The sequence below is a fragment of the Falco naumanni genome, chromosome 3, assembly GCF_017639655.2.
Source record: "Falco naumanni isolate bFalNau1 chromosome 3, bFalNau1.pat, whole genome shotgun sequence".
NCBI classification, from domain to species: domain Eukaryota; kingdom Metazoa; phylum Chordata; class Aves; order Falconiformes; family Falconidae; genus Falco; species Falco naumanni.
In genome coordinates, this window is record NC_054056.1 from 116956121 (window position 1) to 116975210 (window position 19090).

General features: G+C 38.3%; 1 protein-coding gene across 3 annotated transcripts in view; it reads left to right on the plus strand.

Moving 5' to 3' along the window:
- Nucleotides 1-19090, plus strand: part of AGO2 (argonaute RISC catalytic component 2) — a 64882-nt gene that overhangs the window by 23493 nt on the left and 22299 nt on the right. Inside the window, exons 3-12 of one of the 3 annotated variants that reach the window (XM_040585720.1) lie at nucleotides 1716-1836; nucleotides 6959-7143; nucleotides 8489-8625; nucleotides 8758-8892; nucleotides 11392-11479; nucleotides 12540-12687; nucleotides 12892-13011; nucleotides 13366-13488; nucleotides 15240-15373; nucleotides 18199-18383. In XM_040585720.1, the coding sequence (XP_040441654.1) occupies nucleotides 1716-1836; nucleotides 6959-7143; nucleotides 8489-8625; nucleotides 8758-8892; nucleotides 11392-11479; nucleotides 12540-12687; nucleotides 12892-13011; nucleotides 13366-13488; nucleotides 15240-15373; nucleotides 18199-18383 (1376 nt within the window). The remainder of the gene's footprint in view (nucleotides 1-1715; nucleotides 1837-6958; nucleotides 7144-8488; nucleotides 8626-8757; nucleotides 8893-11391; nucleotides 11480-12539; nucleotides 12688-12891; nucleotides 13012-13365; nucleotides 13489-15239; nucleotides 15374-18198; nucleotides 18384-19090) is intronic. The other 2 variants (XM_040585721.1, XM_040585722.1) reach the window with 2 other exon arrangements.

Consider the following 19090-nt stretch of genomic DNA (forward strand, 5'->3'; position numbering starts at 1 on the left):
TATTTGGATAGTTAAAGGGGGCAGAATGGGCAATGTGAGTTTGGTTCTGCACCAAGGATGTCCTTGGTTTAATTCATGAGGGGAGCTAGGACTCGTACAAGGTTCAAGATGAACTGTGCTTGCAGTCACTGGCCCAGAGTTCTTGCTGTGCTTGTGTGATCTTGGTGGAATGGTAGTCCCAAAGGGCTGAAGCTAGTGAATTGGTAACTCTTCTTTTAACGTCACATGGAGAAAATAACTTACTATTCATTGAGATATCTCCACCTACAGCAGAGAAGGACCATTGCTAAATGTGCTTGAAATGAAATTGAAATTGCTAAATGATGCTTGAAAACCTTAATGAAATGGAAGCATTCATTTTTATAAAACTAGTTCACCACCAGAAGAACTTGGTCAGTAGGAGAATGGGTTTTCCTTTGCTCAGTCTTTAACTCAAGGCTGAAAACCAGCCTCCAAATAATGTACTTGTTCAGTCAGAGCTTGTAGACCCGAGGCAGATATTATTGTGTTGTTTTCTTCATACTTCTCAGGAGGTCAGACAAGTTTTGGTGGTCGCATCTTGCCTTAAAGCTTTAGGACACAGCAAAGAAACTATTAGAAGTGTCTCCGTTCTTTTCTTGAACGCATTCAGTGTTTCATCTCATAACTTTGCATCACCATAATATCTTGACTTAATGCTGAGTTAATTACCTTTCCAAGTGAAGGAGTATGAAATAGTCACCTGCAGGATCTGTGAGCTGCTGGTTGACAGTGGTATTGAAGCTACTTGACTTCTGGTGGTGAAGAAACAGTGGTTTCCTTTCTGTGTCGGTTTAACTTCTTCATGCCCTTTTGCCTCAAGCTGTGTGTTAAGGATCTTGTAGGCAGTGTATTGCAGGCCGCGGATGGATTTCAGATACTGTACCCTTGTGATACAGGTAGCCTGAGGGATGTGTCTCTGGGACATTCGGACCAAAGACCTTTGGCATCAAGGGGTGTTGTTATTCCAGCAGAACTCTCATCGGCTGTTGAACTGCTTTGCATGACCAGTGTGTAAATACTGTGGTTTGACAAGACCTTTGTGTGGTTACTGCATTCATAACAAACATGCAACCTAATTCTGGCAATGCTTAAATGAATATGTATTTTTAATAGGCACAGGTCCTAGTGAACGCACATATCCGCTTTTGTTGTGTGGATCCCAGGTTTTTTGTGTATGTGAAAAAATTGCATCTAAAAATAACCTTTCTCAGTGTGATGCAAAAAAGTTTGCTTATCACTTTGTCGTAGAACTATTGTCCTTACACTACACTAAGGCTGTAAGCTTGGATAGTGATGTTTTTTTGAAAGCTTCTTGGACTGCTGAGCTTTTGGTCCGTAGTCTTCTGCAGAAAGAGCTGTGAGAGAGGGGAACAGAAGCCCCAGGAGAATACCAAGCACCTCTCGTTTTGAGCTTGATAGAGCATGAGCTTTCTCTTTACCACTTCTAGTAGATCACAGAAAAGAGGAAGGGAAGGTTTAATCTGAAAATGCTAAAAATAGCTGCTTAAAGAAAACAGTTTCATCTGTGAAAAGGTTGCTCTAATTGAGATCAGTGAAACAAATCTTGCCTTTAATACCCAACAGTGGGCAACCCTTTCATTTACCTAATGTCTCCATTCATATATACTGGTGTTAGTGTGTGTTGCTGCTTAACACTGAGAAGTTGAATTAATATAATCTTTTTGTGTTTTCAGAGAAATAGTGGAGCATATGGTTCAGCACTTTAAAACCCAGATTTTTGGGGATCGCAAACCAGTGTTTGATGGAAGAAAAAACCTTTATACAGCTATGCCGCTTCCCATTGGGAGAGATAAAGTAAGTTTTAAATAGAAAAGTTTTAAATCTGAGGTTTTTAATGTCATATTTGTAGAACCTTTATATTAACCGATAGAAAGTAATTTATATTTCTGGAATAGGTGTCTCTTCCTGTTGCCACTTTGCTCAGGGTGTGGCTTTCCAGGACAGAAGTGTGAGCTTGTTGCCATCAAAAGTGGTCACTCCCCTTTCCGTATCCCTTCTTTCCTCCCTCTCTCACCACTCAGGTGGTTTGGTGAGATGGTTCAATTGCCCAAGACAGTAGACAAGCTCCATACTGGCACTAGGGAGAAAGTGAAAGCACAGTTGAATTTGGGAGAGGGGAGCAGAAGCACCCCTCTGGGCAGCAGCAAGCTGTTGTGTCAGCTTGTTAATCTCATCAAAGCCCACTGTAAGCTGATTCTTGCTATCCACTAGCTGGAAGAAACGCCTCCATCCCTGTATTGCCTGTATGGAACATCTTCCTTAATCCTTTACGACGTGAGAGCTAAATTAATTTAAACTGCACAGGTTGAGACCTGCTAGCTTAACCTCGAGGCAACTGAAGAAGACTGACATGTTCTGTTTGCTAGCACTGTATGTGGGGCGGTGACCTCTTTGTTCAGTCACTCCGGTTGTAGCTGTGATGTGTACCCGCATGTGTGACCATTGACTGGTGAAGTAGAAGGGACTCTGTTGGAACACGCTAACACACAAACCCTATAAAACAATTTAGCCTACGTATTTGTGGTCTATTATCAGATTGAATTTCCTGTGGCCTTTCTTATTTCAATGAACATTTGAGGATACGGTTGTTCTTGTTGCTTATTTGTACTATAATAGTTTCCAGAGGCCGTTGTACCCTTCTGGTGTCGGTGCAAAGTGAGGCATGCACAGTTACAGAGGAAGACTGTCTTATCCAGTAGAAATCGATTACAACCCAAGTATACAAAAGTAAAATGTTACAGGGGGAAAGGGCAATACAGAGAAATGTGGAGATTTGCTTATTTGATAAAACTGGGAACAGAGCTCAAGTCTTCTAAAATTCAGTAGCAGTGTGCTATGGAATACTTCATACTGTGCTTTGCTGTTTCATTGTGTGCCTGTGCAGTGCTTGACATAGTTAATAGTTCTACCTGAATCAAGCTCTTAATAAACATGACTCGTATGAGATTTCCCCCAAATGTATTTAAGTGAATGTCATCCAGTAAAGGTCAGTCTCTACTCCAGTCTTAATTATTTTTCATTAACCAATTAGGTAATGTCTGGGAAAACTATAAAGAAATCATTACAAGTATTGGAGATATTTTTTTTTTGTCTCCGCTTTCACATATAGTATTTCCAGTTCCTACAGATTTGACACATAAGAGTGCAAAGTGTTTGCCAAAGGTGGAATGGTGTGGAATGAGTGTCTCCTAGGGGTTTAAACAAGTCCTCTGGATGCATGCAGAGTTACCTTATAACTGTAATACTTTCCCAGTTGTGGTTATCTGATATATTTTACGACAAGTATGAAGTCCTGCATTTACTAAGTAAGGGTAAATGAAAAATGGTTACCTATGGAGGATAAACAAACCGGGATCAAATTAATCCTTAGATCTAATGAGACTTTGTGAGATGCAAGCTGACCCTACTCTGATTGGGAACGGGGTAAGATGACCTCCTCATCCTGTGCCTTCTGTGTCTGAATGCCTGCTGACCAAATAAAATTCATATCTCGATGATTTGGATTTTGAAGCCCATGTACTAAATCATACATGGTAAAAAAAGAAGTCTGGCGGCTGTGTGTCAGCAGGAAATGCTTTCGATGCCCCCGTTCCTTTGTGTCCATGCTAATGAATGTTGTAATCTACACCTGGGAAAAGGTTGACTTTAATGAGTTTGTTAAATCATTTTGGGTGGGACAATTACCTAGCCAGAGTGATGATTATTTGCAGCAGGCAGTCAATCAGGACAGTTTTTAGCGGAGGTTAGCACAAGATGGTTCAGATAGTTTCATCTGTGGGTCACACTTAGGCTTGCTTTTAATAAACTCATTTTTTCCCATTTCCCATGGGATATAGGACTTTGTCAGTTGTTCTGCCATACATATATTAATGTTATTACCTTAGAGAAAAGAGCTACTAGAGATAAATCTTCAGCTGGTTTAAATCGGACGTGGGGAAATTTAGCTTAATAAGGGAAATTTTTACATGGTGCTAAATTGGTTTAAGCGTGATTTAAACCAGTAAAAAGCTTTTAGGTATTAGGACTTTCCTCCAGCATAATTAGATTGGGTTTCTTTGGGGGGTTTTTTGGGTGTTCTGTGCATAACAAATGTAATAAGTTTACTGCACATCTGATTACATTTAGGATTATATTGAAAAGATTAATGAACATACAATGATTATGAGGTGATCCTTAATCTCAATGGAAGAAGGCCTTGATTTACTTGCGGTGTGCATTTGTAGTAGAAGAGCGGATGCTAAACAGAAGACTGACACTAAATTGCCAACATTTTTTTTCCCCCTCTCCTGTTGCTCTTTAATTAATGCACTCTGTCCTCATCTTTTGTCAGAATTGGTTGTTCTGGGGTGGTTGGTGTTTTTTGGGTTTTTTTTGTTTGACCTTGCTGACAACCCTACTTCTTATAATTTTTTCTGTTATGTAAATAATTTTCTATTTGGCCTTCATGCTTATCGTATCTTATTTTCATTCCTTTTGTATTGTACCTTATTTTTGCTCTTTAATTCCTTCATGTCTTTAGACCTTTTGGAACAAATATGGAATATGTAATCTATTAACAGAATATTTTTTTAGTTTTTATTGGTACACATGGAGAAGAAAGAAGTGTATAGGACTTTGTCAAGGTATGAAGATATTAAGGTTCCTCTTTCCTCATAGGTTCTAACAGCAGGTCCAGGTGACCAGTGAAACTGTAGGAAATAAAAACATTAGATTTGTCTTTAGAGTTAATTCTCAATAGTAAAGTACATGGTAAAATTCCGATTTAAAACTACTTTGTCTTGAAATTTTTCATATTTTCTTACCCTGTCAAACATGAGTGTTTATTTGCCCTTAAAATGTAGAGTGGGATAAATAGTTCAAATCTCTTAGTAATATTTTGATTAGCAGTGCTGAAAAGTATATGTGATCTTGTTGATGTGGTTAAAGGATGCATTTTTTGGTCCTAATGTGTTTTTATTATTTGATTTGATTATTTTTTTTAAACAAACTCTTCAGTAGGATTGGGTGAGATATTAAAGGAAAAAAAGCTGGAAAGTTGGATTTAAACCTTACTTATTTGAGCAGTGACTCTAATTGAACTGTTTTGAAGTGGGGTTAGACCCAGCAGCAGAAACTGTTTGGGCCAGATACAGCAGTGCAAATTCACCATCACAGATGCTAAACTTAATTGGTATTTGCAGTCTAGCAACTGGAATAGAATTTCTTCAGTCCTGGGTCCTTTATTTCTACCAGAGACATGGATACTGCAACACAGGTAGTGCCATTTTTCATCATCTTTCATTCCATTGCAGTGAAGGAGTTTTGTAAATTGAAACCAGGAGAGGGGTCAAATGGAAGTCCTTTTTAGATTAAGGGTACCAAAGTTGTTACTAATCAGATTAGTTAAGTATCAACAGTACCAGGAATAGCAGAAATTATGAAATTTGATTTGGAGAAATTTAAAAGGAAAATGTAGTTCAGATGCAACAGACGTCTTCCATCTGCTGTAAATGAGAAGTAAGATGAAGAACTTTTGATGTAGTGGAAAAAAAAAAAACTTCATAGAAAGCTTCCAACCTGTGTCGGCTGAAAACCTGGACCTTTATTTGCACAGCTTTTCAGCAGTTAGCCACCCGAGCCAGATTCAGACCAGTGACCCTGCTATTACAGATTCTAGTTCCTGTTGCTCTCCCACAGGCGTACAGCTCCTTCCTCTGCTCGAGCCTCCTGGTGAATGATGTTTGTACTAGAGGAGAGATGCAACTAATACTCATTTTGACTGCCTACTATAAATTGTCAACTCGTATTTTTGGTGTACAGGAAGGCTTATTATTTGTGTTTCATTTTTTTCTTCCTATTTTTCGACTGGAAAAGCTTACTGTCGCAAAAGACTAGATGATTACATGTATTAGCTTGGTGTTACCAATGTATTAGTTTTGCTAGCCCACTAATCACAGTTTGTCTGTTAAATGGATGCCTTTTATATTTAAATTGTAAGTTCCTTAGGACAGGAAAATGCAATGTTTTTGTGTATATCGAGCACAAAGGGATACTCTGATCTTGTTATTTCTTGTAGTCACTCCCAGAACTGGTAATCATTTCAAACAAGCTTAAATTTTAGTCAGTGTAAGAACTTTGGTGCTCAGGCTTTCTTGTTTTAACAAAGAGGAGAAATCAGCATTGCAGGTAATTACAAGTAACTGGGTGAATTAACTTACTGTAGTGTAGTTTGCCAGTGTTTTTTAGAAAAAAAAAATTCAAACTAGGGCACAACATGTCAAAGGAGTGCCCTTATTTCCTGCCTGATAGCATCACTAGTACTTGGGAGTCATCCTTTATTTTGTCTTTGGTATTCAAAAATAAGATGGTTTTGGGTTGGTGGGTTTTGTAGGTTTTTTCTTCTGTTTGGGGGAAGTGGTGTGTGTTTGTTTTCTCTTTGAAAGCTCCTTGTAGATTTTATTTTCTCTTGTTTGAACTATGTCTACAGTAATAGTATATGAAGTACTTTGGCCTCTAGAGATTGAATACCAGTAATTCACGAATCTTGGCAGGTAGTGATAGACCGTGTTTTGTTTTAAGCATGCAGGATCTGACATGAGCAATGATGCATTAGTATGTCTTAGGTATCTGAACTCGAGTTATCGGATCTTCATGAAGACCTCCCAGTTGATATTCAAGCACTTCCAAATTATAATGTTGCCTCAAAAAGGAAGATAGATGCCAGCTGGGAAGCATGCCAGCTTTTTGAAACACCTTTGGAAAGATCTAGCTGTAAAAAGAGGCTGTACCTAATGTGTGTTGTTTCTTCATCATTGCTTTTTTGTCTTCTCCCATGCTTTATAGCACTGTTTGGAGGAATCCATCATCCCTTCCAAGCCCCTTCCATTTTCCCCTTTAAATGGAAAGAATCATCTTGGTTTGTTGTTTGGCATTGTTGCAGGTGGAGCTGGAGGTCACGCTGCCAGGAGAAGGAAAGGACAGAATATTTAAGGTGGCTATAAAGTGGATGTCCTGTGTGAGTTTGCAGGCTTTACATGATGCTCTTTCTGGTCGGCTGCCAAGTGTTCCATTTGAAACCATCCAGGCACTGGATGTAGTGATGAGGCACTTGCCTTCCATGAGGTGAGGGGAAGACACTGATGTTGTTTAGGAGGTTGCATTGTTATTTCAATCGCTTCAGAGGCTTTTTGGGTAGGATGTGCTTTCACAGCTCAACCAAAATAATAGCTATCTAGCAATGGCATGCTTAGGCAGGAGCTAATACCGTGCTTTTCTGCTCATCTGGTGGAATTAGTAGCCTCCAGCCTGAACACAAGTCCCTTTTGCCAGTGGTCTTCAGACCCGCTCCATGTTTGTGTGCTCTCAGGTCAGCGGTGTCCTACCATCTCACTTGCACTCCGTTTCTCTGTAGGCCTCAGAGAAGGAAGCCCTCCTTCTTGTGGAGGGCTGTTTTCTGAAGTGGAAAATGGTTGGAAGCTGATAGATCTGTAGGAATGGTTTTAAAACGTGTTACCCTGTTCCTCTGTATCCTTGGGCAGATGTTTATTGCCAATTTTGTATAAAAGATGCTGTCCTGGGGGGAGCGGGTATTGCTGTCAACTAGTAGAGCGGTTTTTATAAAAAAGAAAAATATGCAAATTATTTGAGGGTTTTTTTGAGCAGGTAGGATTTACAGCATTTGCAGTCAAACCCAGGAGATCCTGGGTTTAATTCTGCTGCTGTGAAACAAGTTGCTCAAGACCACTGTTCAAATTACGTTTAGTTGGAAAGTAAGGAACAAAGCTTAGTAGGGCTGAACTTTCACATTCTGAAGGGATAAACAGGGGAAATTTGTTAAATTTATCTAAATATCATTAAATAGTCTTTTAGTACGTTGACTTCATCCTCACGTTAAGGATAAAAAAAAAAAATCACTTCAGTCGTGTTTTGCAACACAGAAAACAGCTCAGGCTAGTTAGTCAGACATCTTTGTTCAGAGAAATATTGGTGCTGGTTTTGATTAGTTTGCTATTAAGCATGCAGTATGGAATTACCAAGACGAAAGATGTGTCAAAAATATTTGTTACATCTATTGTTTACCCACACAAAATTTCCCTGGATTTCAGAGGAAGCTATTCACAAGTAAAGGGAGAGATTATTACATTGTTCAATAGCAGAGTTGTTTATTTTCTTACTGAAGCATAACTGAATTTTTAATAGAGTACAGAAAATGTTATTAATGTGTTTTTGTTTTAATTAGTAGGTATATTAAGGAATATATTGAAAATAAATGTAAACATGAGGAGCAGCCGATTTCTTACTGTAACTAGCTGGAATTTGAGAGGCATAACTTGAGCCGTGACAGGAATTTCAGATTATTGGCCATTTGAAACACGTTTCTGTGCTTTTGTAGGAATTTGCAATAGTTACGGCTTTACTGCAATTGTTTTTTGGCTTTAGTTTTATGATCTGAATTTATTTATTGCAGATATACTCCTGTGGGGCGATCTTTTTTTACAGCATCAGAAGGGTGCTCAAATCCATTGGGTGGTGGCAGAGAAGTTTGGTTTGGCTTCCATCAATCAGTCAGACCTTCATTATGGAAAATGATGTTAAATATTGATGGTAGGTCCTATAAAAATATTTCCCTGTTCCTTCTTTCTGTTTCAATGGAAAGGCAAAAAATTATTCCTTTAGCGTTTCTTAAAAATGTCCTCAGTCTTGTTGTCTTACAGCATTTAATGTTTTTGTCTACAGTATCTGCAACTGCATTTTACAAAGCACAGCCAGTTATCGAGTTTGTATGTGAAGTTTTGGACTTCAAAAGTATTGAAGAACAACAAAAACCTCTGACAGATTCCCAAAGGGTAAAGTTTACCAAAGAAATAAAAGGTAATAATTAAATTACATAAAACTGCTTTATTCTGTCTGATGTGTTACCATTACATATTCAGAATGTTTTCTGTAGTGGTTGCCTTATTAGGAGACAGATCATCATAGTGAACAAGGCATGTACACTTTCTGAGCAAAACTGAGAAGCAAGAGTCATTTTATTACTTGTATTTCAAGACTTTCAGAAGTCAGTGTTATGTTTAAGTCTACTTTTTCTCTTACGACATCAGTTAATCTCTGTAGCTTGAGTGAGTCACTTTGTGAATAGAAGCAAAGTTGGGTCAGTTCACATAAGTATGTGGGTTCAGATTTGATGAATTGCTAGTACAAAAAGTGAAGTGAGCATATTTGTTTATTTATTGAACCAGCCACATTTAGGGCTCAGGTATGCACATAATTACTACATATTCAAGAATCTGTAGTAACTATATATGTGCATGAATTTTGCCTGTGGCAAATACAGAGTGGTTTAATTAGCTTTGCCCTTAATGAAAGTTCTTCAGTGAAACCATGAAGATGATACATTTTACTCCCAAGCGGTGGGCTGAACTAAAACTTTCTAGCAGATGCATGATAATTTATTCTAGCGAGATTAATTATTGGCTTGTGACTTGTGCAAGCTTCTCATTTAAGTGTAGGTTCTTATTACTGCTCTGTGGCGGCATCTGAGAGCATCTCATCGTAGAGCTACTGCTGAGATCTTTTCAGCATGCAGAGCAGCATCCCTTATTATGTCAGTCTCCTTAAAACCAGTTTATCTTCCCACATGAATATTGCTTTATTGTATTTAGAAGTTATACTTACTCTAGTGCTTTACTCTTCTCGAAGTACCCCCATCTCTAAATTAAATACAAATTAAGTTAGAAATACAAAAAATTCCTATTTTTCACTTTTGAAGCATATTGGTAGTGCCAATCCCATTCCATGACAGAAATACTTCAGTTACTAATCTGATGATTTCAAAATGTTCACAACAACTGGGATTTCATGGTTTTTTAACATTACCTGATCTTAAATTTTTCCTGTTACTGATGTCAAGGTTTTCATATTCCAGATTTTACTAATACTTGAGCAGTGGTTTTTTGCATACTTAAGTATATTCCATACATATACTTTCCTGGAATTAAATTACAGTTATTCTAATATGTAATAATTGAATCAGAATAGGAGGAATGGATCTTACTGGTTTTGTTCACTGAAGGTTTCTGGAAAATCAAAGTTCTTCCTTCATGATATGCTTGACAGGAAGAAAGCACGTTAAAAAAGAAAAACTCCATAAATATATCATGCAGCTTCCTTGTTTCCACAAAATCATCTTTGCCCAAGAAGTAGTTAGCAAGAGAAGTATAAATAAATCCTGAGTTTGTACTGGTTGTAATTGTTTTGAAAAAATAATGAGGCACTGAATTGCTGGCTGCTATTGTAATTTTCTCCATGAGGATTTTTGTTCCTCAGATAAAGTACTCATCTCACATTTGCAGCAAAGCTAGCTGCAAATTGAGGCATTGAGGTAAAAATTTATCTTATTAAAAGGTAAATATACTGTGATACAGATTTCAGAGATACTCAGGAAAACTTTATTGATGGTGTCATAATAGATGACACTCAGAACCCTAAGAAATTATGTGCAAAGCTTACTATGTTTGGCAAGTTATTAGTGCCTTTGGCAGATAGGGGAAATATGCACTGTTACTCAGCAGCAGCCTGAGTTTATATACATGTGGAGATATAGAAGGTTTTCCTGTCTACAGCCCCCTCTTTCCTATCCCTGCACATTCAGCTTCTGTCTCTAATAGTCCACATATATCTGTTTCTGTCTGAACATACTAAAAGCAGAAAAATGCTGCATTCAAGCTTATATTTGTGGGTAGTGGTCAGTTAGAAACACTTCTTTACAGGTAGCTGTGTTGTGCTGATTTCAGGTGGATAATTTCTTCTTCTGGAAGTTGCTGGCTTTCAGGTGGGCTTGGCTTTTCCGTCAGGGGAGTTTGCAGCAGATCTTTGCCTTCACAAAGAATGAAGCTCTGTGACTTCATTCCCATGAGCTCCTAGAGAATGTTATGGGTTTTTTCCCCGCCCCAATTCCTTAGTTCAGAGTTGGTTGCAGTAGTTGGAGGTCTCACAGACGTTGTATGTTTAGACATAAAGTATAAGGCGGTTGTGTGCCCTTTTTGTCCTTTCACCATCCTGGACTTCCTTAGACGTATAGAATTGGAATTCACAAAATGCATTCAGCTTCATCTGCAAACTCTTGGGGCTTTGGGGTTTGCCATTTCTCTTGAATTTGTTGTTGAGCTTTGGCTGAAGCTCAGGGGGTTTGAATTTTAAGACTACAGATCGGGTTTTTTGAGTTCTGTCTGGGATATACCCTTCAGTGCTCAGAGAATGTGCTAAATAGCAAATAGCTTTACCGTACAGTTTAAGTGGTCTTGTGCAGCAATTTAGGGGGCTAACACCTTGATTTTGAAGAAATGGTGATACATATTTTCCAATTTGTAGGTCTAAAGGTGGAGATAACACACTGTGGACAAATGAAAAGGAAGTACAGAGTGTGCAATGTCACCAGACGACCAGCAAGTCACCAAACGTAAAGTATTTTGCTTCTTTTTAAGCTTATGTCTAAGCTCAGGCTGGAAAAGTATCTTGCCTACCTTACTGACACAGGAAAAGTTGTCTTGAAAAACAATACTTTCTTTGGTCAGTACCTTTAAAATGCACCTCAAGTAATTTTCACAGTTTTGCTGTTGGTTTTGGTCTATTTCTATTCTCTAATCAACATCATGGCATTTGAACCAATTGCTTTATTTTAAATCTTCGGTGGCGTGTTGGTCTTTTTTGTTTTGTGTTTTGGGTTTTTTTTATTTGTTTATGGATTTCTTCAACATTGGAAGAACAGGGTGCCCTATTGGTAGCATAATGTTTCCTAGAACAGTTGAGTAGAAAAGCAGTGCCAATTGGGATCAACTTTGTAATCTTGATTATTACCGATCTATTCTTCCTCTGGAATAAATGTTTATTTTTATCACTAACCAGAGATGTACAAGTAACCTGAATGTGGAGGTATTTATTCTCATTTTTAAGGAAGTAGCGTAAGGAACAAAACATACCAGCTTTTCACAAGGAGATAACTGATCAGTACTTAAATCTGGTAATTATATGTTTGGGCTTTGTTTTATGTTTTTTCAGTGGTGCAGTGCTGCTTTGATGTATATGCAGATGTGTGTGCATATTCCAAAATATATTTGTAATGTACGGAAAGAGAGAAATGCATTTCTGAAGCAACAATTGGTTTTGTGACTCCCATAGCAGGCTTGCCTTTTTTTGTGTGTGGAATATCATAAAATGTAATACTAGGAACATCCCAAATAAACAGGAGACGCTAGTCTGTCTCCAAGGCACCCAGTCTTAGGAAATTAATTTATAGCTTCAGGTATGAAGAATGTTAGAGAAATAGTCTTCTGTTGTACTGTTAGAAGACACACGGTAGTGGCAGTGATGGAATCTTAATTATAGAAGTACACTTGCATCATTTCAGCAAGGTAGGTGTAATCTCAATAAGCTTAACTTGTGCCAAGAATGTATTGAGCAAGTGTGGGAAAGTATTTTACATAAAGTAAAGGCTTGTTTTCATGTTTGATTTCCAATAGATTCCCGCTTCAGCAGGAGAATGGACAAACAGTTGAATGCACTGTAGCTCAGTATTTTAAGGACAGGCACAAATTAGTTCTACGCTATCCTCACCTTCCATGTTTACAAGTTGGACAGGAGCAGAAACACACATACCTTCCTCTAGAGGCAAGTAAACTTTTAGATAATACTGTATTCTGGGAATGGGGGAAGGAGGTAGAGGTAAAAAACCACAAATGTTGGCAAACTTTTTAGTTTCTGACTTTAGAAATACTATAGTACAGCAAGAAAAAAAACCCAAAAACACCCAGCAGCCAAAAAAACCAGTTGCGTTGTGGTTTTTTGACTCCCTTTTGTGTGGAATTATTTTAGGTGTGCAACATAGTGGCAGGACAAAGATGCATAAAGAAACTCACTGACAATCAAACTTCCACTATGATTCGAGCAACTGCCAGATCAGCACCTGACCGTCAAGAAGAGATAAGCAAATTGGTGAGTGTTCAGTCAAACATGAGTGAAGTGTAGTAATGGACTTTGGTTTTCTTACCATTAGCAGATACCGAATGCTTTTTGCACTACGCACAGGTTATGAGCTTGTTTTTATAAGCCTTTCTCCATTAATTAGAATTACTTTCTCACAAAAGGTTTTCAAGTGGGTTTTTTGGTGCTTTGTTTCAAATTCTGAGGCATCCATGTATCCCAGTAGAATTAGTAGAGGCAGTGCATATGTGGCTTCACCCATATATAAGGGGCATGTGCCCAAATACAGGTGATCTCAAAAAGTTTTGATCTCATAAAAATAACTTCTTTTTCTGCAAGAAATATCATCATTCCTTTCAATTTCAGATGCGGAGTGCGAGTTTTAATACTGACCCTTATGTTCGTGAATTTGGAATAATGGTCAAAGACGAAATGACAGATGTGACCGGTAGAGTCCTACAGCCTCCTTCAATCCTCTACGGAGGCAGGGTATGTTGAACAGATACTGTACAATCTGTGATAGCTTCTATTACCAGCTGTGATAATTTCTGTAATATAATTGTTTTAAATTATGTTGGATGTAATGGAATGAAGTCATTGTAGGTGTAATGTTTAGAGCTTATTTTTAAGGTTTGAAAGTCCTTAAATGTATGGTCCGTTTTGCATCTCACTCAATTGCTGCTTTATTTCTGAAAGTAAAGCCAAGTTAAAAATATGTTTATGTAAACTTCAGAGAAACGTGTCTTTCTTTCATGCACTCTTTTACTGTGTGTTGCAAGAAGAAACCTGCAAATAGTGGTTCAGATCAGTGTGTATAGAGATGAACAGAAATAACTTTAATTATTGCTGTTTATATTTTCTTCCATTAACTGAAATCTTCTGAATTTCTGGTTGGTTTTGAGTCTTCTGGGTGGAGCATCTATGTTTAGGACTATTTTAAGATATTAAATCTATCAACATATACTTCTCTAGAGCCATCTCTTCCTGTGGGAGTATTTATTCACAGTTTCTTTCTTTACAAGGGCTTTTCAGATGGCCTTTCTGACATAATCGTCCTACTGTAATATCTTTCAAAAAAAGCTTGAGAAATAGGATTTTCTATCAATTATATAATGTGTCTTGGTTTTATGCAAGGTGAAAGCTTTGATAGCTGGGATAACTTAATTTATGGAGTCTTCTGATGAATCCCTTCTAGATCATGTATTGCCAGCTGAAGAGAGTCCTGTTACCTCCATAAACCTGCAATGGGAGAAGAAGATCTTGCATCTTCTGTCTAAAGCTCTTCACACACAATTGGGCAGATTAGCTCAAACCTTTCTTGATGGAAAGGTTAAGATAACCCAGTTGTCTTTGCCTGATCCTGATTAGGGACAGTGCTCTCATGAGCTGTTCTGGCACCGGGGGAGCAGGGGGAGCAAGAGTTTAATGGCAGATCAATGATGGGAAGCCCAAGCAGGGGGGTACTGCATTCAGCAGACATAACTCTTTGCAAAATGACTTATCAGAGCTGTGTGTCCGTCCTAAAAAATTCCCATTAATTTTAGCTTTTGCTGCTAAATGAGAAGGTGGACACCATGGTAACTTGTCTAAAACACCTATGGGATACTAATACTTACTAAGGTAATGAATATCACCAGGATTACTTTAGTCATCTTATTATATCCCTTGTCCTCTAGATAATCCATCACAGTAAAGTCTGCTTAATGGGAGAAAAAGTGTTGCACAGGTCATAGTTGAATGCCTGATCATCTTTTGTCAGCTTGTTCGCTTCTTTCTAGAGTTGTGTGAGTGACATTGAACCACTACTTGCCTCTACTTAGTGATGTCTAAAATATTGATAATACTTAAATCGCTTTTGCAAAGTTCACTAAGTGGTTGTAAAATCACTGTAGAAATGTATGTTCTTGTTAACATACCAAGTGTGAACCTGACTTACTACCCATATGTAATTTCTATCTGCTGCTGATTTATATAACCAAAGGAAACCATCAACAATGAAAATTAACAATATGAGCTTTATTTTTATGAGCTTTATTTTCACCTGGCAAGCGAACTGTCTTGCTACAGTGATAGAGTGCTCTTTATAAGGTAAGTTAGATGATGTAACAGTGGAGAAAAAGGCCTAAAAATATAAATATCCTGCTAGTTGGAGAGAAGTAGAAGCATAACTGACTTTTGTTAGTATGAATCAATTTTTGCTTTAGCATTTTTATTTATTTTTTTTCCCCTTACGCTTCCAGAATAAAGCAATCGCTACACCAGTTCAAGGAGTCTGGGACATGAGGAATAAACAATTTCATACTGGAATTGAAATAAAGGTTTGGGCGATTGCATGTTTTGCTCCCCAGCGCCAATGCACTGAAGTTCATCTTAAGTAAGTGTGTTTCATCAGATGGTGATTTTATTATTTATGAATATTAGTATGACAAAATATAATTTCACTTATTTAGAATATATATTTTTGTTAAGTTGTTTAACATATGATAGTACAACTTTGACAGTGCTTTTGGAGTTCTGAGTCTTTGTGTTTTGAATGATGCCGATATGATTTCAGTGCCAGCATCATGAAATCCTCTAAGTCAGACTTACCAAAAGCAATTTGTGTTATATGGCAGGTTTCTGACCAGTGAGGTCTTAGGACAAAGTTTAAGATGACTGAAATGATGTCATAATGAGTATTTATCATTAGGTATTTGTCAGGAGTGAAAGCTAACATGTATGTTGTCTTAAGTTCTTTTCCTGGCTATATGGAATAGATTTATTCATGCAGAACCTATTTAAAAGGAAAATTTTGAAAAGGAATCCAGCTTCTGTCTACTAACAGGGTTACTCTGACGTGCAAGTTGCTGTATTTACAAGATGAGTAGGACTAGTTTTGTTGAAAGATTCATTCAAATATTCCAAGTCAAATCTGGTTTCTCTGTCTTTGGATGGAACATGATTGTTGACAGATTATTGTTAGAAGTGACATCTGCTATTCTTAGATCAGGGGAAGTGTGTGACTCCATAGATGGATTGTCTGATTCCTTTTTTTGCAAGCAGTTGCTTTCTCTTCATGCATGGGCAAGTGCTGCAGCTCTTAGAGGTGACTAGCAGGTGACTCAACGGCTCTTTGTAAGGTGAACGCAAGACAGTGATTGTTCATAACAATACTATTGCCATAACAGTGTTCCTTTAGATGATTTGCCAAATAGCTTGGGAATTTTCCCCTAACAGGAACTAAACTGCCAGAGAATTCTCCCTTCCACGCTGTTGCTTCTAGTGGAGATGCCGCATAGAAGGTAGTTTTGAGAGAGACAGAAGTCTTCAACATAATAAGCCAAAATAAAATTATTTGTTGGTTTAGATGGAGTTTGTCCTCACTGTGAAAGGACATTCCTTCATACTAGTAATATGACTGCATCCAGCTGCATCTTGTTGCCTCTTGTTACATCTTGTTGAGCAAGTTGGAACTCTGCTGCTGTAGATCTGTCAGAGTAAACACCTTCAAAATCCCTGAAAGTCTTCAAAACCGTCCTGGTTTACCTCTCAGGAACAGGGAGAGAACCTTTCCTCTTGGACACCATACTTGCAGATGGACTTCTAAAGGCTCAAAACCTGTGCTGTTTTAGACTTGCATATTCTGCCGCTGACTCTTTCTGCTTAGTGGTGAGTGCCTGTTTTGCCAGGGAAGATGCTTAATGTACCTATTTCTGCAAGAAGCCACATGCTGCGGGGCTGAAGCTCATAGACTGTTATGATTCATTAAAGTTAACAATGGGTTTGGAAGAAACTAAATCTTCACACCCTCTCAAGTGGGTAAGACTGTATCATCTCTCACCCTGTGGTTAAGACGAGCAACTTTTTAGACACCTAAGGGGGCATCCACTCCAAAATAATAAAAGGGGCTCTTTATCAGCATTTATGTCACTTAGGTGTTGCTGCCAGGGATCATGTTTACTGTGGTGGTCATTAAGACAAGAGCCAAAGGACATTTCTGGGTATGTCTGCACTAGTGTTTTAGTTTGGATGAGGAGTGTGTATTTGATGTCATTCTCCTTATAGTCACCAATTGCCTTACCGTGTTCTGCATCAAGGAGCAGTCTGAGTGTACAGTATGGATATTTTTTTTTATTTTTTTTTTTTTTTGGACAAAATTGGGCTCGAGGATGTGCTTTGGCCACTAAAGGATGCTCAGCCCACGGCAGCAGACAAGCCACTCTGATGAGAAATCCCAGAAACACAGAGCATGGATGCTAGTCCTTTGGCGCCAAGTACTCTGTTTGGTCTGCATTGTGACACCTCACTACTTGCTCATCTTGTCTTTGTTTTATGGGGATGGGACTTACAGACTACTCGGGCACCACTGACTGCAGGCATCTGACCTGGAGAAGCCATGACACTGAAGATGCTTTCCAGGCTGGTTATACTCTAGAGAGCCCTAGGCATCTACACTGGAGTACTTTTGATTGTCTTGCTTATAGCAGGCACGCTGTCTTTTTGGTGTCCCTGCAAAAGGAAAGATGGCCAAGCGCTACCGTGTCAACTAGAGCCCGGAGAAGGAGGCAGGCTGCAACACAGCTGCAAGCACGGGGCCGGGGGCAGTCTTCGCTGGTAAAAGCCTCTTGACAAAATTAGGTTTCTGACTGGTTCCATCAAAGGGTGACTTATTTACATCATCCTTATGAAGGTTTGTGTTCACCTCCAGAATAGACCTTTTCTCTGAGATCTAGCAAGGTTTTCTTGTGCATTATTGTTGACATTTGATCAGTTCATGGAGACACAATTCTTGGTAACTTCTGGTGGATGTTTTTCTTACCAAGAAAAAGAAGGAACTCCAGCCATTTCTGTAGTGGTAAGTACCAGATGGAAGTTTGTACTATAGAAGAGCAGGCTATCCAAAATATCATCATTGTGGTGTTTTTTTCAAAAAGTAGCTTATACTGTATGTGCAGTAGAAAGATCAAATAAGGTGGAATTTGCTTTGGAAATCAAGCTTTTATTAATGGTGTTACTTATGCAGTGTATTTCCTCACCTTCCCCTGTCTTTCCTTCAGTGACTACATAGGCATAGTCAATTAAAGATATGCATGGGGTAAATTCCTAGGTTTTTGGACAGCGCAACTCTACAGGCTTAACAGAATTGTTCCATTAAAAATAAGAACAAGCAAGATGGGGTTTGCTACCTAAGAAACTAATCTATTTATTTATGTCCCTTAGGTCCTTTACAGAGCAACTGAGGAAGATTTCCAGAGATGCAGGAATGCCAATCCAGGGGCAGCCGTGCTTCTGTAAATACGCGCAGGGAGCCGACAGTGTGGAGCCCATGTTCAGACATCTCAAGAACACTTACACTGGGCTGCAGCTCGTTGTAGTAATTTTGCCAGGAAAAACACCAGTCTATGGTCAGTAAGTGCAAATCATGAGCGTGTGTTTCAGTCACAACTTCATGTATTTTTTTGTGAAGTAGCTGAATGAGAGAAGTTTCTTTCTGGTTTAACTATATAAATTCCATTTAGGGAATGGGCTGTAAATTAATTTTATTCTTGTTCTTGTGCTGCATGATGTTTTATATTAAGACCTTAATTATTTTAATTAATTTTGTCTGTGCTTTTCATTTGCTTTGCCACATTCTTGCTGTTAGTTGCATTTGAGATGCAGTTTGTGAGTGAGAAAGCTAAACCAGGGCCTTTGTGGCTTTGATGAAATTGTTACGCAGTGGATTAAAATATAATTGCTATAACTTGTGTGTGAAGCATACCAAGTGATTTGAAGAAGTAATGCCCTCAAGAACTGTGCAGCTTTTAGAACATCGTTGCTTACGTCATCACCTTTGGCAAAGAAAGTTTAGTGAAGGAGATTTCCACCAATTGATTTTTTTCCTATTCTTTTGGTTTGAGTCTGGAGTTGTGAGGAGACAGATGCATGGAAGGTGAAAACTCAGCAAGTTAAACTGTTTTTTTGAAAGAGATTGACATTTAGGGCATTTTACATAGCACATAAACATAGCTTTTAAATGTTTCAGATAAACCATGCATTTTAGTTTTAATTAGCCCTTCCTATAGGCAAGACTGCTCATTTTCTTATCCTGCCTTTCCCCTTTATTCACTTC